Source organism: Fusarium verticillioides, chromosome 7, assembly GCF_000149555.1.
Source record: "Fusarium verticillioides 7600 chromosome 7, whole genome shotgun sequence".
In the NCBI taxonomy this organism is placed as follows: Eukaryota; Fungi; Ascomycota; class Sordariomycetes; order Hypocreales; family Nectriaceae; genus Fusarium; species Fusarium verticillioides.
The window spans coordinates 2,513,680-2,535,463 of NC_031681.1; the positions used below are offsets into that span (position 1 = coordinate 2,513,680).

General features: G+C 49.0%; 9 protein-coding genes across 20 annotated transcripts; 5 read left to right on the top strand and 4 right to left on the bottom strand.

Annotated features, from left to right (window-relative positions):
- The first annotated feature begins 1,840 nt into the window (after positions 1 to 1,840).
- On the top strand, positions 1,841 to 5,404 carry FVEG_11554 (arginine-tRNA-protein transferase). 10 transcript variants are annotated; one of them, XM_018900847.1, is made up of 4 exons: positions 1,841 to 2,674; positions 2,766 to 2,883; positions 3,702 to 3,761; positions 3,954 to 5,404. In XM_018900847.1, the coding sequence occupies exons 2-4, from the start codon at positions 2,817 to 2,819 to the stop codon at positions 5,210 to 5,212; spliced, it is 1,386 nt and encodes a 461-aa protein (XP_018759219.1). In that variant the 5' UTR covers positions 1,841 to 2,674; positions 2,766 to 2,816; the 3' UTR covers positions 5,213 to 5,404. The 10 variants fall into 10 exon arrangements, with proteins under 10 accessions (XP_018759219.1, XP_018759221.1, XP_018759218.1 ...); XM_018900849.1 differs by having other exon boundaries at positions 3,702 to 3,749; positions 3,954 to 5,401; XM_018900846.1 differs by having other exon boundaries at positions 1,841 to 2,883.
- A 143-nt stretch (positions 5,405 to 5,547) lies between these two features.
- FVEG_11555 (hypothetical protein) lies at positions 5,548 to 6,955 on the top strand. Its single transcript, XM_018900856.1, has 2 exons — positions 5,548 to 6,130; positions 6,180 to 6,955. Exons 1-2 carry the CDS (start codon positions 5,702 to 5,704, stop codon positions 6,768 to 6,770), a joined length of 1,020 nt encoding a protein of 339 aa, XP_018759228.1. The 5' UTR covers positions 5,548 to 5,701; the 3' UTR covers positions 6,771 to 6,955.
- On the bottom strand, positions 6,779 to 8,071 carry FVEG_11556 (hypothetical protein). The gene is made up of 2 exons (XM_018900857.1): positions 7,371 to 8,071; positions 6,779 to 7,311 (listed from the first exon to the last, which is right to left on the bottom strand). Exons 1-2 carry the CDS (start codon positions 7,710 to 7,712, stop codon positions 6,922 to 6,924), a joined length of 732 nt encoding a protein of 243 aa, XP_018759229.1. The 5' UTR covers positions 7,713 to 8,071; the 3' UTR covers positions 6,779 to 6,921.
- Positions 8,072 to 8,235: 164 nt separating this feature from the next.
- FVEG_11557 (cytochrome c) lies at positions 8,236 to 10,391 on the top strand. The gene is made up of 3 exons (XM_018900858.1): positions 8,236 to 8,431; positions 8,844 to 9,129; positions 9,277 to 10,391. The coding sequence occupies exons 1-3, from the start codon at positions 8,422 to 8,424 to the stop codon at positions 9,299 to 9,301; spliced, it is 321 nt and encodes a 106-aa protein (XP_018759230.1). The 5' UTR covers positions 8,236 to 8,421; the 3' UTR covers positions 9,302 to 10,391.
- Positions 10,183 to 12,753, bottom strand: FVEG_11558 (hypothetical protein). Its single transcript, XM_018900859.1, has one exon. The coding sequence runs from the start codon at positions 12,602 to 12,604 to the stop codon at positions 10,340 to 10,342; it is 2,265 nt and encodes a 754-aa protein (XP_018759231.1). The 5' UTR covers positions 12,605 to 12,753; the 3' UTR covers positions 10,183 to 10,339.
- A 592-nt stretch (positions 12,754 to 13,345) lies between these two features.
- Positions 13,346 to 15,407, top strand: FVEG_11559 (hypothetical protein). Its single transcript, XM_018900860.1, has 3 exons — positions 13,346 to 13,553; positions 13,616 to 13,979; positions 14,036 to 15,407. The coding sequence occupies exons 1-3, from the start codon at positions 13,516 to 13,518 to the stop codon at positions 14,237 to 14,239; spliced, it is 606 nt and encodes a 201-aa protein (XP_018759232.1). The 5' UTR covers positions 13,346 to 13,515; the 3' UTR covers positions 14,240 to 15,407.
- On the bottom strand, positions 14,411 to 15,481 carry FVEG_11560 (serine/threonine protein kinase; the record flags this gene model as incomplete). The annotated part of the gene is made up of 3 exons (XM_018900861.1): positions 14,411 to 14,504; positions 14,553 to 15,240; positions 15,292 to 15,481. The coding sequence occupies 3 exons, from the start codon at positions 15,479 to 15,481 to the stop codon at positions 14,411 to 14,413; spliced, it is 972 nt and encodes a 323-aa protein (XP_018759233.1).
- Positions 15,482 to 17,424: 1,943 nt separating this feature from the next.
- On the top strand, positions 17,425 to 18,260 carry FVEG_17049 (hypothetical protein). Its single transcript, XM_018906321.1, has one exon. It carries the CDS (start codon positions 17,543 to 17,545, stop codon positions 17,858 to 17,860), a length of 318 nt encoding a protein of 105 aa, XP_018759234.1. The 5' UTR covers positions 17,425 to 17,542; the 3' UTR covers positions 17,861 to 18,260.
- Positions 18,261 to 19,359: 1,099 nt separating this feature from the next.
- Positions 19,360 to 21,666, bottom strand: FVEG_11561 (succinyl-CoA ligase [GDP-forming] subunit beta, mitochondrial). 3 transcript variants are annotated; one of them, XM_018900862.1, is made up of 4 exons: positions 21,286 to 21,506; positions 21,096 to 21,191; positions 19,839 to 20,988; positions 19,360 to 19,785 (listed from the first exon to the last, which is right to left on the bottom strand). In XM_018900862.1, the coding sequence occupies exons 1-4, from the start codon at positions 21,337 to 21,339 to the stop codon at positions 19,742 to 19,744; spliced, it is 1,344 nt and encodes a 447-aa protein (XP_018759235.1). In that variant the 5' UTR covers positions 21,340 to 21,506; the 3' UTR covers positions 19,360 to 19,741. The 3 variants fall into 3 exon arrangements, with proteins under 3 accessions (XP_018759235.1, XP_018759236.1, XP_018759237.1); XM_018900863.1 differs by having other exon boundaries at positions 19,360 to 20,988; positions 21,286 to 21,666; XM_018900864.1 differs by having other exon boundaries at positions 19,360 to 21,191; positions 21,286 to 21,666.
- Between the last annotated feature and the right edge of the window lie 118 nt (positions 21,667 to 21,784).

Consider the following 21,784-nt stretch of genomic DNA (forward strand, 5'->3'; position numbering starts at 1 on the left):
AGGGCGATTAGTTCCAACGTCCAGTAGATGACAACCAATGGAGGGTCATCACAACTCCTTAATGTAACAACCAACACTTGTGGTACAGGAACGAGCCTCACAAATGAGACACTGCCTGACCACACACCCACCGGTTTCGTAGCTGCTAGGTTGCTATTGAAAGCGGTCTCGAGTGGGCATATCAGCACGCGGACGCAGGTCTTCTTTCGCTGCGTGGGGTCATCCATGCCATTGGCAACGATGGAGGGACGGGGCTGCAGCTTCAGGGTCGCAAAGACTTGAACTTTGACCTCTTCTCAATTCACATGTTAACAATGATAGGTTCATCGTCGTCCACGGGCAGCTCCTACGCTGTACCACATTAACCCTGACGTACGATGCATGAAGAAGAAGCACCAGCACCAGCAGCAGTAGTAGCACGAGAGGGGATGTGAGGGGGAGGGGTAGAATGCGCTTGTACAAGCAGAGCAGCAAGCATTGGGTCCATCCCACGGAATGGAGCACATAGTATAGGTATCGTGAAAGCGAGGCGAGAGCCCTTGATCTTCACTGTTGGAGTCCTAGTGGCCGAAGTGCGCATAATAAGCACCCTTGACAATGGCGATCATTGGAAGAGAGAATCTGATATTCTTCAACATCAGTTCAATCACACAACTCAAGCTGCAGCTCGAGATATAAACAGACGTCATGTCGGTCGGTTAAGCCTCTGCCAACTTGAATGTTACAATGCATGTCTAGCATGTCTATTTTAACGCCGGACTCCGTTCCCTCTCAACAATACCTACGCCCACCTTGCCTACTCAACATGCAAGCAAGCTTTTGCTTCTCGATGCCGGGACTGGCAAAAAAAAGAGCTCGTAGCGTCTCTAGCTCGGCAAGCCTTCTTTGACATGGAGTCTTCCACAACTGGTTCCCGGAGACGAGGCCGAGAAAAGGCCCGCAAGTCGGGTGATAAACAACATTGTCTCGAGGCGAGTCCAAAAACTGCCAAAAAAATCTGCAGAGCAATGGAGCAAACACAGCAACAAGAAGCTACACACACTAATGCCGTATCGTTGCTCGATTCGCCCGGGACCGTCAGTTTTGAGGCTAGTAAGACCTGTAGGTTTCTTTCCTTTCGTTTCACCTCATTCGTCGCACAGCGACTTTTTTTTCGGCTGCAGCATGCAAGGAATAATAGAATGCTGTACCTGTAGAGAGGCTAGTCATCAACGTTGAGGGATTGGCCACCAAAAGCCAGGGCAATCGATTCCTCCAATCCCATCTCGTTGTTTATGCTCTGAAGAGACAGGTACTTTTTCATTTATTAATCAGGATGAGATGAAATGAGATGACAGACATGTGAGAAGGTTGGTGACACAGACTCAGCCTTGTATCGAATCTGGTTCTGTAGAAGTCGAGGAAATGCTGGAGAGGTCGGAAATCTTCCTACTGGATACGAGACGGGCCTGGGATATCTTGCGTGTTGTAGACTAATCTGTGCAACTTTTGAGAGCAAACTTGAATATTTGCAGTCGGATTTAGCAATGAAATTGGCTTTAAGCATAGTGTACATACATATCCTGCAACAGAACACCGCAACCTTGGATCTCTGATTGCATATGATGATTGCATGTGAATTTCGATATTGCTAGCAACGCTGCAGCTAATAAATGCTCCTTTCATGAATTATAAAAGGTATCGGCAGAGATTTGGATGCCTAGAGAATTGTAGCCCTAGGTCTCTATTTTGGGTGGCCAGAATACCTAGCACCCCGCCATTGCAATTGAAGATGCAGCTTCCAGTGGTTGTTGCCTTGCTTGGAGCTTGACTAGCGGAGCTGAGCAATGGTTGATCTCATCCATCATCCATCTTCAACCTTTTGCTATCTTTCCCATCTTAGCATAAAACCCAACATCCCACACGTACTATCTTTTATTTTACTCCCTTGACATTCTCTCGGGCAAACCTACATAGGGCACCATACCAACCCAGAGGATCCGTAGCTTCTAAAGGATATCGGAACTTTGCCGTGGAGTCTACCTACATTCTACCGGCTGCCGCTTTCGAAACCGTTGCACAACTACAGCTATAGCCGCCTACAGCACGGTCAGGTCTGGTCTACTACTCTAGGTGTTACACACCCGTCAGTCCAGTTTCTGTGTCTTTGAACCCCTGTTCGACTACACTAGCTTGGTCGCCTAAAGTTAGATCGAAACAGCTCGATTTTGGTCAACTCTGTTGCACATGCGCGCACACGATCACATCCCTCACTCTCAGCGCCAATCCCTGGATATCATCCACAGCCAGCGTCTCGTCATCATCGTTCGTGTGCACCCCAAATAGTCAACCAACTGGGTTAATCGATTGCCTGTTCACCAACCGCAGACACAACATCCCACGCTCTCGCATTGAGAGGGGGAATCAGCAGGCACGCGATCGCAGCTTTCGTCACTTGTTGAACCTCCCTCAACAAACTCACACGCCCCCTCCATTCTCCGTTCTCCATCTCCAAGGCTCGGGAGTCTGCCCCTCTCTCCGTCTTCCTCCCGCTCGAGGGACCTACCACGTACGGTACCTACGTCTGGTAATTTATCAGTACCTACCGTACCTCACGCAGCGACTTGCCCATCTCGGATAGCACTACTCGCACCTCGTGGGTGATTTAAACTCCTCGTTGTGGCCCGTGAGAAAGGTTCGGTGCCCCTCATCCGCCGTACACCACCATCGTCCTTCCGTCTCCGGCAAGACATCATCAGAGCATTCATCTCACCTATTACCAACAGCTCTTTGAGGAAACACGACTCCAGTCGTGCAGTGCAGGTTCAAGGTTCACAATGGAACCAAGCGGCATGCACATCCCTGAAGATGCGTTGTTGCAGTACGAATATATGACCCCAATTGGTGAGTGCTTATTCCCACGTTCTTCTCCAACCGATCAGCCCCGTGGTCTAATGCCGGCCTGTCGTTGGTTGCCGGCGCCTGCGCTTAAGCTCCGTCGCGGCCGGTCCCCGTGGCGCCCCCGTTTTCCCCGTCCGGGACAAGTTCGTTCCATATTTCACTTGACCCTTCTTTCACAATTGCATGGAGCCCGAGGGCATCCACATCCACGTCAATATCAGTCCCAATTTAGCCTACAGACGGCTTCCACTTTGGTCAATGACAGACAGTTGATCATAGTCTCATGTTCAACGGTTCCGCAATCTTGGTGCTTGTGCGTCAAGGATCAATGCCACTATCAATTCATTAGCACTCCTAGCTCGCTTACGTCTGCTCACAAGTGTGGGTATGTATCTCGACTTCAACAAACCTATGTCTGCCTCTTGAAGCATGCCAATTGGCTTATTCCTTTGCTGTATTCACCAGGTTTATGTCTAAGGACCATTCATTCCCTTGAATTCATGATTGGCAAGGCCACTCCTGGCCTCGATGTTTCCTAGCTCAGTGTTGTCGTTGGTCTTTATGTAAAGCACCGATAAAGGTCCCAATCACAAACGATGACATTTTATTGTCATATGATAAGGCATAGCAGGGCAGCTTCAGGGTTCATGATACTATATCAGACGTCAAGTATCATTTGGTCATTTTCCTCTTCTGCTTTACATGACTTCGCTTTCTACTCCCCCACGCATAATCTCCATTCGTTGACATCTCAGAAAACACTACCCCCACACAATTATCGTTTGTGCCTTTCTCTTCACCGAATGCTGACTGATGCCTAGGATACTTCAAATCATCAAGATGCGGTTACTGTGGGAAACGTGACAAGAGTCAGTCAAAACGTGAATTGAGCCCCTGCACCTCCAGTACCTTTTGGCCACCCCAAGACTCGCATACACCTGCGTCACGAGACACCCGTGATTCCACAGCCGTGTCATCGATGGTTGTTCTGAAGTTCAGATTGACCACTTCGTATAAGCACTTGAGTCACACGGTCTCTTGAACATAAGGCTAACTAGTACGTGGGGTTATAGGCTACGCTTACCACGCAGTGGCAAATTCTTTGAGTCCTGCGTTCTATCAAACTCTCCTTGATAGATATTGGAGACGTTCAGGCACTCTCATGTACCGACCCGATCAACGTCGGTCATGTTGCCCACACTATACTATTCGTCTTGATTCTAGCCTGTTCAAGCCATCCAGAGATCAACGGCAGACCGTCAATCGTTTCAACAAGTATATCATGGGAGAGACTTACATGAAAGAAGCGGCTCGCCTGTATCCCAAGTCGCGTGATGAGGCCAAGAAACGGGATAACCATTTTGATCTCGTCGAACGGGTTCACGAGGCTGAAGAGGCTAACCTGAAGAATCCCGCTGAGGCTGCCCATAAACTCGTCGTGACTCTAGAGCATGATGATTGTACGGATGAGAAGTTTGCTGTTTACCAGAACTACCAGGCGGTAGTTCACAAGGAGTCTCCGGATGAAATTACCAAGACCGGATTCAGACGCTTCCTTTGTGACTCGCCTTTGAGGAGAGAAACAATGGTGACACCCGATGGGCGTAAACGTCGCCTGGGTTCGTATCACCAATGTTACAGACTGGATGGCAAGCTAGTTGCCATTGGAGTGCTTGACCTCTTGCCCGAGTGTGTAAGCTCAGTATACTTTCTTTACCATGAAAGCATTCACCAGCATTCGCCAGGGAAGCTTGGTGCACTGTATGAGATTGCTCTATCCATCGAAGAGGGCTATGGCTGGTGGTACCCAGGCTATTATATACACAACTGCCCCAAGATGTGGTACAAGATTGATTACTCGCCTCAGTATGTTCTTGACCCTGTGTCTTTGACATGGGACCCGCTGGATCGAACTGTGTTGGACCTCCTCGACAAAAAGCCGTACGTGAGCCTTTCGCTTGAAAAGGAGCAGGCCTCTCGCGAGATCGAACAAGGTTTTGCGTCGCCTACCGAGGATCCAAACCAGAGTGACAAAGGGGGGGACAAAGGTTCCGACTCTGCAGCATCCGATGAAGATGACAGCAACTGGTTGTTTGCAACCGGGATGCCGGGTATACCTCCGATATCTACGGTCGCTGAGTGGGATATGGATCATATCGCTTTGAAGATATCCCCGAAAGCCCCATTATACGAAACCTCTGATCTCGTCAGCTGGGAGGAAAAGGGGGTCGAGGAATATCCAGGAATGAGAGCTGGTGTTGCTGAGCTCATCGCGGCAATTGGCCCTGACTTGATGGACCGGATTTGCCTGGACTTTTCCCGGAGACCCTAAACGGATATATCAGGACTGGGATGGTAATAAGTATCAAGAGATGATTTCTGCTCCATCTTGTTGGCGAAATCTTAAGGATCGGTTCAAAGTCGACACATTTCACTGCTCAACATATTTATCATGTCTAATGAAAGAACGTCCAATGTAGAGGTATGTTATTTAAAGTCTGAAGAATGAATACATGTCTCGATGTTTTAATAAATACTCCGTATTGGAGCTATACGATGTAGTTGGACTGTGACGCTTGATTGGTGGTGGAGCTATGCTTCCCAAGCTTGCACCCCGCCAGCCCACAACACTTTTTGTTGCCTTATCTTATCACTCACCTCGGTGAAGGGCCAACCTTTTCTTTCAACACCAAAACTCAGCGTCATTACTGTTTCGCGTCGCATCTTCCTTTCAGGCGGCCAAGCGCGCTAACATTGATACGTATCTCAGCGCTTTGTGCGACAGTTTGCGAACGGGGAACTTGCCTGTACCATAATCATCATGGCGTCCCATATAAATCTCTTCTCGCCAGCCGAACTTGCGTATCTTCACCAGTCACTCTCGTTACATCCTCCAATCCGACCCGATGGACGCATACCGACACAATTCCGTCCCTTGACAGCAGAGACGGGTGTTCTGCCGGGTACCAATGGCAGCGCGCGCGTACATTTCGCTGATGGCACCGAGGCCATTGTAGGAGTCAAGGCTGAGATTGAGAAGACTGGAGGAAGCGAAGAGCAGCAGCAAGACGAAGAAGATCGAACAAGGGGTGACTGGCTCGAATTGGCAGTTGAGATCCCAGGACAGAGAGATGATGAAGCCTCGACAATATTCCTGGCAGAAATGTTGAGAGAGGCGCTATTGGCAGATAATGAGTTTGCCAAGAAATTGAGAATCAACAGACGGTTTCACTGGCGACTATATCTCGACGTATGTGGTCATTATACAAAGAAACAAACGCAATGCTAAAATGGTACAGGTTCTACTAATATCTCCTCCGCTATCATACCCTCTCCCACTACTATCACTCACAACACATCTCGCTCTTCTGGCCACCCGTTTGCCCCGCCTCAAGTCTGAAGGCGACGAGGACCCTATGTTCAACGACGATTGGGAGGCCTCGACATTCTTGTACCCTCGCGATGGTGCTGATGCGGCAGGCTCACGACCATCTATCACACTTCTCGTGGTTGCGATTGGCGACAACATCATCTTCGACCCTGCAAAGGAGGAATTGGCTGTCGCGGAAACAGCGCTGGCCGTATCTGTGGCGGAGGTCCGTCGAGTCGCAGCTGAGGGCGACATGGAGCTGGACAAGAAGAGCCGCGAGCTCAAGTTGCTGTCTATCCGAACCATTGACCCGCCATCAAGGCTCACACCGCCCGGAGTGCCGCACACGACGAATGGAACTGCACAAAAGGGAGAGGCCCAAACAACTCAGGGCGTGTGGAAGGCACCATTGGGTGGAACCAAGTTTGGAGTAATGGACAGTATAATACAGGCTGTACTGGAGAAGGGTGGAGTTGCGGATGAGGTTTTGGAGGGCCTGGAGGGTGTCGAGCTCACATGAGACAAATATGGGGTGTGATAGAAAAGTACAAAGCCTCATGAGGCTGGATTTCATGTAATCGTACAACGTATGATCCCTGGGCATGGAGATCGTTATGCTACAGCTATATCATACATGCAGATTCTTGCATCTTTATTTTTACATAGGCATCTTAGAAGACACCAAACCACTTCTTCTTGGGCTCTTCAACCTTCTCTTGCACCTCGACCTTTTGCACTAGCTCGTCCTCCACAGCAGCTTGCTCAGGCTTGGGATCCTCCTCACCCTTGCCAAACACAACAGTCACAGGGTCCTTGGCCTCGATTCCGTGCATCTTCATGAAAAGTCGGCGCTTAGCTACATCGTCGAGATGGTCCGTTCGGTGGTCCCTAGCTTTCTCGGCCTTGTCCTTCTCGTGCAGGACAATAACATTCTTCCAGGCGACGAAGAAGTGAAGAGGGTGCGTCCAGAGGTCTGAAATGGGAGGGACGAGCTCCTTGTATGGCGAGTTGTAGGCGTAGTTCATGAAAAAGGTGAAAACACCAAGGGCGAAAAGAGTTCCCTGGCGGGGGTCAGTATACTGCGGGCAGTTGAACAGGTGAAGCTGTATAGTAAACATACCATGGTGATAAAAGTATGCAAAAGCCTACTGTGCCAGAAAAAGTGCTCCCATGTCCCCTCGGGAGCCATCATACCGGGATAGTGCTTCTTGTTCTGAGCAGCGACCTCGGAAGCGGTGAGCTCAGGGCCGTAATGTTTAGGCACATGGTTCTTCTTGAGGCGGGAGCCATGAGAAGGAGGGTTGAAACGAGCGGGCTTCTCGAGAACAATAGGCTTTCCCTTTGAGGATGAAGAGGCGAAGCGAATTCGGATGCTGTTCTGTGAGAGCGGGATGCTGATACCACGCCACAGAGGACCCTGAAGAGGGAGGAGAAAGCGGGGGATGATGGCGCGAGATGCCATTGTTGGGATGTGTGACGAACTATAACAATATGTGCGTTTGTTGTTCCACCTCTTGGCCTTGGAGCTTTGTTTGTTGTGGTGGTTTCGTGATGCCCTCACGTCTGCCCAAACAAGAAGAATCTTTTTTCCGGAGCCGTTGAGAAACAAACGAGGTCCCGGGACGGAGGTCCCACTCCTTGAGCCGGTCGACCCTAGACTGTTACGGGGTTAGTGGGCCTAAGGTCTTTTTTGACAAGGTCACAAGATTCCATGGAATGACTGAGGAATTGAATTTGAGATTTTTTCATGATGAGAGCCTGAGGATGACATGACTAGCCCGACCCCGGGAAAAAAGCAATCGCCGATGGAAGACCCGCTTTGGGGTGCTATGTCCCGACTTTACCCGGAGCCACATTCAGAGTCGACAGGGGGAAGAATGTCGGCTTACTTACTCTTGCACTGTGATTGGCTGGAAAATCATCAGCCACCTGTGGCGCTCTGAGAGAATTGAGCGATCCGGCGTGGTCCTAGGCCAGTCGTGTCATGCTGTCATAAAGTTTTATTTTCTTGCTTCGGATCTTTTTCTTCCTCTCTCTCTCCCTCCCTCTTTTCTTTCTTCCCACATCCACACTCTCAACACTCAATTTATCCTTTGCTCTCGTCTTTGGCTAACGCCTGTCGTTGAATTTACTACCACCTTTTAACTCCTTAATCACAAACCACATTCACAATGGCTGGCGGTAAGTCTATTCTCACAGCTTGCTTTGGTTTGCGCCGGTTGTAGCGCAAGGTTTCGAGAGATGCAATTGAGGACAACGAAAGGGGAGACGCTTTTCGCAGAGGATATCACGACTTTCAATTCGAGTCTCGAGGGAATTAGGGTCTTTTTGCACAATGGCAGAGAGTCATACTCTGGTCACCCAGCTGAGGTTGGCCTGCTGACCCTGTTGCCTGCGTCATTTACCCAGAACCGGTTTTCCCATGACCACGAAGTGTTCACCAAGACTCACCAACAATTCGTGCCACGCCTCTGAAACACCAAGGCGACTCTTCTTTCGTCCTCTCACCAGACTCACGAACCTCGTCTACACAGCCTCACCAGAGCCAAAACTCACTCAGCCGAGAACTCATTTACTAACTCACCATGTACAGGCGATATCAAGAAGGGTGCCAACCTCTTCAAGACCCGATGTGCTCAGTGCCACACCGTTGAGAAGGACGGCGGCAACAAGATCGGCCCTGCCCTGCACGGCCTCTGGGGCCGCAAGACTGGTTCCGTCGAGGGCTACGCCTACACCGATGCCAACAAGCAGAAGGGCATTGAGTGGAACGACGACACTCTCTTCGAGTACCTCGAGAACCCCAAGAAGTACATCCCCGGTACCAAGATGGCCTTCGGTGGCTTGAAGAAGGCCAAGGACCGCAACGACCTCATTGCGTAAGTTTTTTACTCTGTTGAGTTACAGTCAGCTCTGGACATTGGCTCGCCGTTTCTCTCGAGGGGTTACTGTGATACTATATGATTTCAAACTGCCATGCTCTCATTCCCCCACTGCATCACAACAGCCACTAACATGTCTCACAGCTACCTCAAGGACTCTACCAAATAAGCGACTATGGATCGCGTGTAATGTTACGACTTTCGATAGATGGGGACCGCCAAGGGGCGTTTGTACTATAGACTCTACACAGCACTTGTTAAGACATGCCACGTGCTTCGTATCCTATTCCCATCTCTCCTCTTTATGCGACTTCCGTTCCATACAACACAACCGTCTTTTTCACCCACGAAGAAAAGCCTGGCGTTGGTTTGAGGCGGAAAAACAGGAATGACATGAGACCAAATTTAAACGTGTCCGCATCATAGCCCGATTTTTGTTACGATAGAGATGTTAAAACTATTCTTTTTCTACCCTCATTCACTTCGTGTTTACTTCATCCGTGTCTCATAATTATGCATTTGGAATCAACTGTGAACGTCATTTTTACCATGATACGATGCCACGAGCCAATCTCAATGCCGTCAAAACCGATTACATGTCCAGTCTCCTTGATACCCGAGCGCCCCGTACAGAGAGGGTCATCCGCGCAAACCGGTTCTTTTTCATGAGCATGTTTCTATTATTTTTCGATCCCACTTCGAGTTTTTTCCCTCATCATGACTTTATGATTGCCGAGCTATTTCCGTGCGCCTCCATTGCTCCGGCGGCGTATGCGGGACCTGCGGCGATCGGCGGGCGGTGTGCTTGTCTTGTCTCTCGTTTTTTGGAGATCTTCCTTTTTTTTATTTTTTTTTTTTTACCCCTGGCATGAAAATGAGGTTTCATTGACAGGTGTTGGGGAAATTTTGAGCCACCGTGGCTGGCATCGGTTGGGGTTCGGTGTGACGTGATGAGACATGGAGGTGAGAGAAAACATATTCACGATGCGAGTTTCTTCAGCTGGCTTTAGTATTTCTTCAGACTACATTCATAACTTTGGGAACGAAGTCATAAGATTAGAGCATACTATCTAGATCTAAAGAATATACTCTCTAACTTTAGTATTTCTTTAGACTATATTTAGGACTTTAGGGCCAAAGCAAGTCATATCTTTGATGATATTTTATTCAATTAAGGAATATACTCTTGTGTCATCATGAAAATTATCTAGGATTTCCCCAACTTCACCTCAAGTTTTCGATAAGTCTCAGGATTCTGCACACTTCTATAGGTGGTGGAGAGGGCATGCTCCCAATCCACCCCGTCAATCTCAGCCTCTGGCTTAACCCCCTGAAGGCATCGTCGAAGGGCACTTTCGGCAGCCTTCACATGGAGCCCGCCCAGATCAGCACCGCTAAAGTCGGTGCAGCGGGTATCTCGAGCAATGGGCTCGAGGCGGTCGAATTCCTCGGCTGTTGCGTCGGGGTGATTTGTGCGATAGATGGCTCGGAGGATATCGACCCTCTCGTCAGGGGTAGGTAGGTCGATGAAAAGACGGACATTGAGACGGCCGGGTCGAAGCATGGCCGGGTCGATCATATCTGGTCTGTTGGTTGTGCCGATAACATATACGCCTGTGCGATCTTGAACACCATCGAGCTCCGTGAGCAGTGCGTTGACAACACGGGTGCCTGCCTCTGTTGATGCATTGTCTCGCTTTGGAACGAGGGAATCCATTTCATCGAAGAAGAGGATGCAGGGTGTTGATGAGCGCGCCCGGTTGAATAGCTCACGCACTGCGCGCTCTGATTCACCGACGTACTTATTAAGTAATTCCGGCCCGTTGATAAGGATGAAGCTTGCCTGTGCTTCGTTGGCGACAGCTTGAGCGACGAGGGTTTTACCGCAGCCAGGAGGGCCCCAGAGAAGGCAACCTGCTGGACGGCTAAGGCCAGCACGACGGTAGAGCTCGGGGGTTTTGATGGGTCCAATGATTGACATGTTGAGCTGATCGCGGGCAGCCTTGAGAGCACCGACCTGCTCCCAGGAGACGTTGGGAATGACGGTGAAGCCCTCTTTTCGTAGGGAGGGGGTATAGTCTTTGATAGCCTTTTTGAAATCCTCTTGGAACATAGGTAAACTAGGGTATTCAGTAATAGGGCTAGGCGATTGTTGGTCGGCAAGTTCCATGAGATCTAGATCTGGTTGTGACTGGGCTGATGTGTCGATGAAGTAGTGACGATATTGATCCATGTGCATCATGCGTTTCTGCGGGTACAACTGAGCGCGTCTGGCGACGTTGATAATGTCAGCGCCGAGGAAACCATGAGTAATCTTGGCAAGCTCTGCAAAGTCGACATCTTCTGCTAGATTTATCTTTCCGGCAATGACACTCCAGATATCTCGTCGAGCCTCAAGATCTGGTATCCTCATCTGGATGGTCTCCTCAAACAATCCAGTCGTGATAACAGTAGGGTCGATATCTGTAATTCGGGATGTTGTAGCCATTGCTAAAATGCGTCTGTCCTTGTCTTGCTCAGCTGCGATACGCCGCATCTGTCGGATGAACTGTAAAACGTTGCGACGATGGCTTTCGCTATGACCAATAGCTCCAGGTCTAGACATAAACCAGTCAAGCTTTTCGATAAACATGATACACGGAGCGACTCGCATGGCTTCCTCAACCGCCTCGTTAAGGCTTTTTTCCATGCGCTCCGGGTCCTCAAAGCATCCCATAAGATGCACAATCGGCAAGTCGAGCTTCGCAGCTGTTGATCTGATCAACGTCGTCTTGCCAATGCCAGTCGGGCCTGAGAGAAGAAGACCAGGGAGCCCTCGCCAGCCGTTGGTAGAGTATGTTCCTGGCCATTTGAAAAGACATTTTATATGTTCGATAATACCTTGTTGCATTTCTTTCACACCTCCAAGCTCAACCAGGCCGGAAGGAAGCTCGAGCTTGTAGCGGCTCGTCTTTTGTGTTTTCTTCAGAGGTGCTTTGTCTTGCTTTTCTGTAGGTGCAGCATCTGTATCCGTCAGAGCACCCTTGGTCGTGATGCCACCATCCTTTGCTCGCTCTTCTCCATCTTCCTGCAAGCGACGCTTCTTGTTCGCGCGGGGTCTTTCGTTCGTAGACTGAGGCATGTTATCGGGAGTTGTAGATGTTGTCGTGTTCCAGTGCTTCGTCATTTGTCTGTTGAGAAGGAAACGGTCGTCGTCGGGCTTGGGTGGTTCTTCGAATTCGGCTTCAGAGTCGCTTGAATCGCCGAGCTCTTCTTTGCGGAATTGAAGTACGCGGTCGATCGAGTCTTCCAAAGGGCGCTTCTTTTGTCGGCTAAGGCTAGAATTTGATTTCTTGATAGCGTCGTAAACAGATGATGATGTTTTGAAAGGCTTGCCGTCGTTTGCATCCTCGAGCTTCTTCATGACCATGTACACATCGCGATCGAGCCCCTGCCTCAGACTGAGGCGCGGCTTCCTGTCTCCTAGAGTCATTACCGCTCAGGACTTGTCGCATCAACGACGACCGGCTTTGACGTTAATGGAAGGTGCAAGATCTCCGAAGGTTGGACGGGGAAAAAAAAACTTAAGAGGCGGAAGGAGGTGACAAAAAAAAGGTACCCCACAGTGATACACTGACGAAGGTATAAGGTAGTGGTTTGATATTGAAATTCAAAGCGACTCCCCGGGTTTTATAGCACTTCAGCTGGTCAGGCGACGTGTTCATCCTGATTAGATTTGCTTGAGATGCTGCAGCCCAAAGGCAACCTTATTGATTAAGTTCATTGAGACTTCAGTGTGGCTAGAGACAAGTACGTACGGTTGTTTAGAATTGAGATAAATCGAAATTGACTTGCCCACCACGTAGTTCAATGCTTATATTGTGATGCCACTCGTCTAACAATATCATGTCTCATGTCTCTCTTCCTCGGTATTGTTGTTTATCTATGCTTCATATGGAGTTATGTCTAAGCTACTCACTCTATATGCCTTTGGTCTCGCAAAGTGTGAACACTCCGGATATCTAGCAATGAGGTATTGTACAATTGAAGTGGTCCTACTATTTTATTTGCAGATACGGTTCATTGTTTAGGCTTAAAATTAGGGAATTTTTATAAATACCTTATGTTTTATTCAAGGCTTTACTAAAGAAAGTTTCATAATCTTTACTTGAAAATCTGCTCAAGGAATTATGTCAACTTAGAGGGGTCTTGCTTATCGATAAGACCCTGGACCCCAGTATCGGCGCCGATGACGATGGTCTCCCTCGTGACAATCGTTCGCTATCATTGAACCGAAACCAGAAACCGCAAACTCCCAGCCTCGACTTGAACAGCCACACAATTTCTCTTGACAATCTCCCGATAAGGCCACCCACCACCAAACCCATCCTCACGATCCTCATCATGGGCGGAAACGCAAGTAAAGTCACAGCCCAGGACAAGTCCGTCCCTCCCACCCCCCGCGATTGCGCTCGTGACCGCCTTCAATACTAACAATCCTCAGGGCCATCCTGGACATGAAGAACCAGCGCGATAGACTTCACCAATACCAACGGCGCATAACAGTCCTCACGGATAAAGAGACCGATATCGCAAAGCAGATGCTGGCCAAAGGCGACAAGAAGCGCGCTCTATTAGCCCTGCGGCGCAAGAAGTATCAAGAGTCGCTATTAGCTAAGACAGATGCGCAATTAGCTCAGCTGGAGAAATTGACGAACGATGTCGAGTTTGCGCTTATACAGAAAGATGTGGTGTTTGGACTGCAGCAGGGTACAAAGGTGCTTAAGGAGATCCATGCCGAGATGGGTGGGATTGAGAATGTGGAGAAATTGATGGGCGAGACGGCGGAGGCTATTGCATATCAACAAGTACGTTACTATGATACTGTTATCTCACAGGTCGAAATATACTTACATACTTCTAGGAAGTCAGCGATATGCTTGGAGGTCGTATTTCCAACCAGGACGAGCAAGAGGTGGAAGACGAACTGGAAGCTCTCGAAGCCGAACTCACAGGTCCAGCCAAGCTACCCTCCGTCCCCGTGGCAAATCTACCAGAAGTACAGAAGAATCAAGAAGTCGAGGCACAAGCCGAGAGAGCGAAGCAACCAGCCATGCTGGCAGCATAGACGAGGAGCAAAGCGAGACATTTGGTTTCAAGGCATTTTGGGCAGAGCATTTTACATTTCGAGACGTACGTTCTGCTATACTTAGACTTGGGTGTATACAGCGGGCAACACGAGGCGTTGAGGCATTTCTGCATTTGAATCATGAAATATAGTATCTTGGACTTCTATCTGCTATGCGTACTTGCTGATGAGTTTCCTCATGATGGACATGGCGCCTCCTCGGTAGCCACCACCAAACATGGCATAGTGGTTGAGATGATGGTATCTGAGACGATGTTAGTATCGTGGAGTTTGAGGGAAAGGGTGGTCTTACAGTTCGTATAGCTTCACTCTGTCTGGCCACTCAGCTACTGGCTCTGCCGTTGGCACCAGTTCATGGTACTCCTTCCAGAAGTGATTGGTGAAGCCACCAAACATGTTCATGATGCCGAGTTCAAACTCAGAGTGGCCATATACAGCTGAGGGATCGTAGACAACTTCTTCGCATCCACCCTGACCTGCGATCTGCCCCTTGGAATGATTTCCACTCCATAGATCGCCATGAATAACGACAGGTTTGATGTTCTTTACAACATCATCCCCAATCAGCCGTGGTACAACTTTGCTCGCAACTGTCTCAACAACTTCTTCAAGTTCTGGATCAGCACCGTTGTTGCGAACTGCCTGACGCGCGATATGTCTCAGACGGTTATTCGCGTAAAAGTCAGCCCACGACTCTCGCCATGAGTTATCCTGCTCTGTAGCACCGCAGCATGTAGGGACTGGGAACCCAAACATTTGCTTGTCATAGCCTTCTGGGATGGGAGCTGGTGTTGTGTGTAGCTGCGCAACTTTTGAAGCTAGAGTCTTGCCTGAACCACCAGGTGCTGATGACCCCAGATCGAGAAAGTCAGTGGCGAGGAAGTGTTGCCCTGGACGGCCTGTGAGAGCTCCGTGGGCATGAGATCTGGGACAGAAGTTGGGAACTGAGTCTGCTATGGCGTTAAGGGAGGCGTGTTCACCTGTGCTCTGTTAGATCATGATATTAGTATGTGTATAAAACGCATACTTACCCGTAAACATAACCTCAGCTTCCTTCCCTGTACCAGTTTTGACAAAGTAATTCAAAGGCTTCCCGTCCTTCTCAGAGGTTATCTTGAACGTAGAAGCAAAGCCCGATCCACCATGAGAGTTGATAGCCGAGTTGGCGGGGTCCAGGCCCAGGGCCTCAACGATGGCGGGGTCGACTTTCGTATGCGGCATGATATCGAAGGTTTTTGGGTGTAAATTAATACAAGCGTGGCGATATTCAGGTACGCCAGTTGTTTGCGGTGTTTTCCAAACTCAAACTTGGCTGGTATGAAGATGGGAAGATTGGGTGGGATGATGAGGTGACGTCAAAGCTTTGGTGTTAGTAATGCGAAAATATGCACGGAAGCTTGGAGCATTGCAACGTAGTGACTTGTCCTGCTTATTTTTTCTGGAATTAATTTGATGTAGAGGTAGAGATATGATGTTATCCTTTTATCATAGCAAAATGTGACTGTAGAAGCTGTTTAGTGAGTATCCAAGTCGTGTATCTCTGTAAATAGACTGTTCACCTATATTGAGGCGCCTACAGACTACGATGAGCCCGAGATTGTTTAGAGTGAACAAGTAATCTTCTTGTTCCCATGAGTGCAGCAATCAATCAAGTAGCATCGCTCTCATGGGCCACTGCTGTTAGAAGCTTAATCGGAGGTCCATGGCCTGATCTCCAAGTCCGGAGCTTTTTGACCCGGAGTGTGTGGGGCCGGCCGGGAGCTAACTGTAATTCACGGCGCCGGTCTTTTACATATCGGGCCGTCCTCCGGGGAGCCTCTGGAAGAAGAAATCGAATCCAAGTGTGGGTGGGTTATTGTCAAAGTGCGAAGCGAGCTTCTTCGACATGGTCATCAGATTAGTGAACAAGGTACAGTAGATGACAGTGACATTCTACATTGACAACAAAGGAGCTGCCCCTGATGAACCCATAACAGTGATTCAAGGAGGTAACCAAGTCAGAGACTATCGAACATCTCATGTTAAGCCAGAAATGTGCTAGGCCTGCCACGCTCTTTGTTGCATCATTGTCACGAGTGATTGGGTGAGAAACTCAAGTACTGTGATTTTGAAGCCCAATTCCATGCTCTTCTTTTGTGGGTGCCAGAAGACCCTAGATCTGGAGAGTACCTGCAGGATCTTCCAGATCACTCTACTCTTGGCCAACATCTTGAATGACAAGGTAGTTGCTGTGCGGCTCCCGGTCAAGCAGTTCCTAGCTGTTTCTACTCAAATCATACGGTCGCTTCATCAAGAGAACAGGGGATGGTCGGGTCCGACCCTGATGATACATTCACATTCCGATGATACAATAATGAAAGGCCATCTTCTGTACTCTATTCAGTAGTATCAAGTAGGTAGGTGCCTTATATCTATAACATAATAATACGTAAACTCCGCCTCGGAGCCGATCCGAATCAGCACTCCACCCATGGATCGGATGAGCCCACATCGGCCCCGTCAAATCCCAAGCCCAATCAAATTCCCGTCATATTTCTGTTTCTGATGTGACAATGGCATCCCTTATTTGTTTCCGAGAAAACGCCAATCGCAGCCAGGTAATGGTATAGATCAAGAACTCCATAAGATAAAACTCGCTATTCGTTCCGGTAGTAATTCGTCAGACCAGGGTGTGTGTGTGTATGTGTGTTCGGTCTTATTGTTTGGTGGGGGTCTCATTGCATGCGGAAGCAGCGTATGTTGTACCGCTGCTGAGTGATGCGTTGTCTGAGTCGACGGTTGGTGATTGTGATGATGAGGACATGGAGAATGATGCTGAGTTGTTGGAGAGTGAACCGCCGTTGAAGCAGGTTGTGCATGGGCATAGAGGGTTGTTTGTCATTGGCGGTGGAGGTGCGCAGTGACGAGCGAACCAACTCTTGACTGAAGAGGGCATCTTGAGTATGAGTGAGGTTGATATAGTTGTTGTGGTTGAAGTAATGTTGAGTAGCAAGAGTAGTCAGATAGGTAGGTGTAAGACTTGTTGAGACTGAAGATATCTCAAGTACCACGTCAAGTTGTGTGTAAGTCGCTTGCTAAGACCAAAGAAGATAAGAATGAACTACAGATCCACGAAAGAATGAAGAGGATATCTTGGGTATTTATGTTTCTTCACTTCTGTAGCATGTGGGACCAACAAACCAACCCGAGCTTCTCCTTTGCAAAAGTATTCTTCTTGCGCATCAAAAACTCTCGAAGCCATCCAAGCAAGACCCAGGACTAGACCAAGGCCATCCCTGACCCATGCACGGCAACAAAATGGGGCAGCCTCCTCTTCTCAGCCGGATACCGAGAGACGTCCGGGAAAAGAGTGGGTTTGCAAATCTACATATCAAATCGCGATACCTTCACTTTTTACCACGTCTTCTTAGACGTTTTATATCTCCTCCTGTGAATCTCTCTCTTGACCGAGTTTCCCCAGAGCCAAGACCGCTTCTTACATGGGATGGATTATGGCGCGGTTTTTTGCTTCCCCTCACGACAAGTAAATCTCCATTTCCCCGCGTTTTCCCCCCAATCGTCGGCCTGGGGAATGGGGGACACGTGCTAGACGGGGGATAAGCGCGGCAACTGATTAAAGTTGTGGCCTTATTTCGACGTGCAGTTGCATTGGACTTGACGGGCTTGTGAAGTTGTGGTGTTGCGTGTTGAGGAGGAAGTGGTTTGGAGGCGTTGGCACGTGAGGTTGACAGATGATTGAGTGAGCTCACTACGAGACAGGACTGCAAATGAATAGCATAGAGGTCATTGGGTGGAGAGTTTGTGTTACTGTTTGTTACAACTACTATAGTTCAATGGCAATGTTATGGGTATGTTGTTGTCTCAAGTTGGCAAGCTGTTAGATATACTAAACTGGCCTATACAACCAGTAACAGTTGACTTACACGCCTTTAACCTCACCAATGAAAACAACCCCAAGTAGATATAATTAATCACTCCCAAATCCCCTCTTTCTCCAAATCACCCTATATTCCATCATAGCTCACCATCAGCCTCATCTCTCACCATCATCTACAGATTCCATCTCAGATTCTCTTCCCGCGTCGGTCTTGGGTCGGCATTCGCAAATCCTACCTCACACCTCACCTCGCCTCTACCTATAAAAGTTGCTTGCATGCGGCTCTTCCGCAGTGGATCTGGAAATGAAACCGACGCAATTCCCGCTTCGAACCTCAACGGAACGAGAACCCATTGGTTAACGTGTGTGCCCCTTTGCGGCTCGATCCGATGTCTTATCTACGTCAGGAGATTTTCATCATTGAGACGTGGGTCGCTGGCAAGAGGAATAACCGAGGATAAGCTGGGAAAATCTTGTTCAGAGATTTCATTTGGTGAGTCATGAATATCTGTGCTCAAGGGGGTTTATATGATGTGATAAATGCTGTGGAGATGGAAGGTGAGAAAAGAGAAAAGTCACGATATTAGCAGGGAGCCGTGGGAAAGTTGAGGCTGACTTTAGGTTGTGATGGTGTGCGGCGAGACGAGAGATCGCCAAGCCTTGCCCATGATGGGTGGCTTTCATTTCAACTGCACGTTGATGATCTGAACCAAAGTTATTCCCGAAGAGCTTCCTCTTCTTTCTTCTTGTTCCTTTCACTTGAATAAGCGACCTCAATACTCGCCATACTGTCTATCATCTAACCCTTTGATCCATTATTAATACATTTTGTCAACAAGTTGAAATCATCCCATTATGAGCTAAGAATGCGGCTCTGAGACGATGCATGAAATTGGGCCCTTACATCCGAGAGACTTATTAGCCGAGTCTGGACCGAAACATCGAATCGTCTTTTTATACATAATTAGTCCAACAGCCCATCTGTGACTTGTTCCACTGACTTTGTTGAGAATGACTCTTCTAACCTCTCAGCTGTTGTCATGATTCAAGAACCCATCACGATACCATGTGGACTCCAAGCAAGCCAAAGTTGGCTGCATGGCACAATCTTCTTCTATCGTGCCTGGGGAAGGCAGTGCGATTTTGAGTCTTGAGAATCTCAGTGTCTACTCGTCATCTCACGAGACATGACGACTCGTCCGTCGCCTTTAATCTCACACGCCACGCCATATCACAAATCACAGCAGCAGGAACACAACAGTTGCAGGGCGTGGATACGCGAAAAATCATCTTGTTGGAGACCATATCGCCCGTCCATCCTTTAATCATCCGTCCTTCTATCGAACCAATCGGACACATTCGAGAGCATCGAAACCATGTGTCTTTACGAGCAGCGAGCTCCAAAGACCGACCGATGCATGCTAAATTTAAAAAAAAAACAGGAATATCCACCCATGTCTCCCACTCTTTTTCATGAGTGTTTGTTTCATCTACTCTCGGTTTTGGTTGGAACCGCAGCCTCCTGGCGCTCAAGTCTCACATCTTGTTATTATATCATATCCATTCACCACTGCTCGTCTAACAGCATTTTCAAGTGGAGCTGTTTAGATTCCGAGGGTGAACTCGACACCGACATCGATGTCACGGGCTATTCGAGTGTTAGCAATCAGAACAGGCGTTGTAGGGCCCAATGCAACTTACCCATCTTGACGACCTTGGACAGCTGGACAGCCTTCTCGGCGGCGGTTTGTAGGTCATCGATGGAGAAGATCTTAAGACCAGAGTCGTTGATGAGCTGGTGAGCCTGCTCAACGTTGGTACCCTGGAGACGGGCAATGATGGGGATTCGGAGGTTCATGCTCTCAACGGTCTTGATGAGACCAGTGGCGATGGCGTCACATCGGACGATACCACCGAAAATGTTCACAAAGATAGCGGTGACCTTAGCATCGCTGGTGATGAGCTCGAAAGCCTCTCGGATAGCAGCAGGAGTGGCACCGCCTCCAACGTCGAGGAAGTTGGCGGGCTGACCTCCGTTCAGCTTGATGATATCCATGGTGGCCATGGCAAGACCGGCACCGTTGACAAGGCAGCCGATATCACCGTCAAGCTTGATGAAGTTGAGGTTGGACTCAGCAGCGCGGACCTCATCGGGGTCCTCCTGAGTGGTGTCGCGCCACTCAAAGACATCCTTCTGTCGGAACTCGGCGTTGTCGTCGAAACCGAACTTGGCGTCCATGCAGAGAACCTTGTGGTCGGAGGTCTCTGAGAGAGGGTTGATCTCAATCTGGGTAGAGTCCTTCTCGGTGAAGATCTTGTAGAGCTTCTGGATGGTGTCCTTGGCCTCCTCGATGCACTGCTCGCTGAAGCCAAGCTTAGTGGCAATGTCGCGGGCAACCTCGTCGGTGACACCAACGTTGATGTCGATGTAGTTGGTGTGGATGGCATCGGGGGTCTCCTTGGCGACGGTCTCAATGTCCATACCGCCCTGGGAAGAGGAGACAATGACGGGGCACTGGTTCTGACGGTCCATGAGGATGGCGAGGTAGAACTCACGACGAGCAAACTTGCGCTCGCAAATGTAGACGGCGTTGCAGAGACGGCCGCCAGCGCCCGTCTGCTTGGTGATGAGGTTGTGGCCGATCATCTGCTCGGCGAACATCTCGGCCTCGTGGGGAGAGTAGATGACACGGACACCACCCTTCAGGCCGTTGTCGAAGGTACCCTTTCCTCGGCCACCGGCAAGGACCTGGGCCTTGATAACCATATCATCGTTGCCAATCTTCTCAGCGATCTCCTTGGCCTCCTTGGCGGACTTTGCGACGGAACCCTTGGGGACACCAATGCCGTACTGTTGGGGGTTAGCAGCCGTGGTTTTTTCTAAGGTGAGTCCCGTAGTTTGTAGTTCGTAGTATCGACGGTCGTCAAGGGGGGGACATTGAGTAGATAAAACCTTACCTGTCGGAGGAGGTCGGCAGAGAGGTACTCGTGAATGCTCAGAGCTCGTCGCTGTTGAACGCCGGGGAATCGAGCGGCAGGTGCAGCAAACTGGAGCTATTGACATTAGAATTAGTAACTGCTTGTATATATATTTATCAAGCGCATCACAAGCTTTTGTTTAGCGGGCGATAACAGAACTGGGACATACCTTTGAGGCGTTGAGGGCCGAAGCCACAGCACGACTACGGCCGAGCTTGAACATTGTGACGGGATAAAGGAAGAGGGGAGATTGGGGGGATATGATCGAGAAAGGGAGGGAGTTTGAGGGGGATAAAGAGAAGAAGGGGAGAGAGCGGTTTAGATCGTCACAAGGAGGTAACAGTAGAAAAAGAGGTTTTCGGATGACGAGGAAAACCAAATCCACGAAGCTACGGCGCTCAATCAATCAGGAGCCTCAGACAGACCACTAACCTAGGCTTGTGCTCTGTGGTTTGATCCACTATTTTGGGCACGGGATTTGTCGGGCTAACTTTGGAGGCAGAGCAGAAACGAGACAAGTATTAGGACGGAAAATGACATTCACCGATTTTGATTATGATATAATAATTGTTGTGTTGGTTGATTGTGGTGCATTTCGTGTTTGATGATAATGCCTTTGTTACCCGTTTCCTCTCTCTAAACCTGAATTAATCTATCTATATGGTTGA

What these genes read in the sequence shown, in the direction of transcription:
- FVEG_17049 (XM_018906321.1), top strand. Translation starts at nt 17,543, where the DNA reads ATGCACGGCAACAAAATGGGGCAGCCTCCTCTTCTCAGCCGGATACCG.
- FVEG_11561 (XM_018900862.1), bottom strand. Translation starts at nt 21,339, where the DNA reads ATGTTCAAGCTCGGCCGTAGTCGTGCTGTGGCTTCGGCCCTCAACGCC. An exon ending in CGGCCCTCAACGCCTCAAAG is followed by an intron (nt 21,192 to 21,285) that starts GTATGTCCCAGT and finishes TAATGTCAATAG; the next exon opens with CTCCAGTTTGCTGCACCTGC. An exon ending in GTCCAAGGTCGTCAAGATGG is followed by an intron (nt 19,786 to 19,838) that starts GTAAGTTGCATT and finishes ACACTCGAATAG; the next exon opens with CCCGTGACATCGATGTCGGT.
- FVEG_11558 (XM_018900859.1), bottom strand. Translation starts at nt 12,604, where the DNA reads ATGACTCTAGGAGACAGGAAGCCGCGCCTCAGTCTGAGGCAGGGGCTC.
- FVEG_11559 (XM_018900860.1), top strand. Translation starts at nt 13,516, where the DNA reads ATGGGCGGAAACGCAAGTAAAGTCACAGCCCAGGACAA. An exon ending in AAAGTCACAGCCCAGGACAA is followed by an intron (nt 13,554 to 13,615) that starts GTCCGTCCCTCC and finishes AACAATCCTCAG; the next exon opens with GGCCATCCTGGACATGAAGA. An exon ending in AGGCTATTGCATATCAACAA is followed by an intron (nt 13,980 to 14,035) that starts GTACGTTACTAT and finishes ACATACTTCTAG; the next exon opens with GAAGTCAGCGATATGCTTGG.
- FVEG_11554 (XM_018900846.1), top strand. Translation starts at nt 2,817, where the DNA reads ATGGAACCAAGCGGCATGCACATCCCTGAAGATGCGTTGTTGCAGTAC. An exon ending in CGAATATATGACCCCAATTG is followed by an intron (nt 2,884 to 3,701) that starts GTGAGTGCTTAT and finishes ACTGATGCCTAG; the next exon opens with GATACTTCAAATCATCAAGA. An exon ending in TGACAAGAGTCAGTCAAAAC is followed by an intron (nt 3,762 to 3,953) that starts GTGAATTGAGCC and finishes GTGGGGTTATAG; the next exon opens with GCTACGCTTACCACGCAGTG.
- FVEG_11557 (XM_018900858.1), top strand. An exon ending in GACCGCAACGACCTCATTGC is followed by an intron (nt 9,130 to 9,276) that starts GTAAGTTTTTTA and finishes CATGTCTCACAG; the next exon opens with CTACCTCAAGGACTCTACCA.
- FVEG_11556 (XM_018900857.1), bottom strand. Translation starts at nt 7,712, where the DNA reads ATGGCATCTCGCGCCATCATCCCCCGCTTTCTCCTCCCTCTTCAGGGT. An exon ending in TGCATACTTTTATCACCATG is followed by an intron (nt 7,312 to 7,370) that starts GTATGTTTACTA and finishes GACCCCCGCCAG; the next exon opens with GGAACTCTTTTCGCCCTTGG.
- FVEG_11555 (XM_018900856.1), top strand. Translation starts at nt 5,702, where the DNA reads ATGGCGTCCCATATAAATCTCTTCTCGCCAGCCGAACTTGCGTATCTT. An exon ending in ACTGGCGACTATATCTCGAC is followed by an intron (nt 6,131 to 6,179) that starts GTATGTGGTCAT and finishes AAAATGGTACAG; the next exon opens with GTTCTACTAATATCTCCTCC.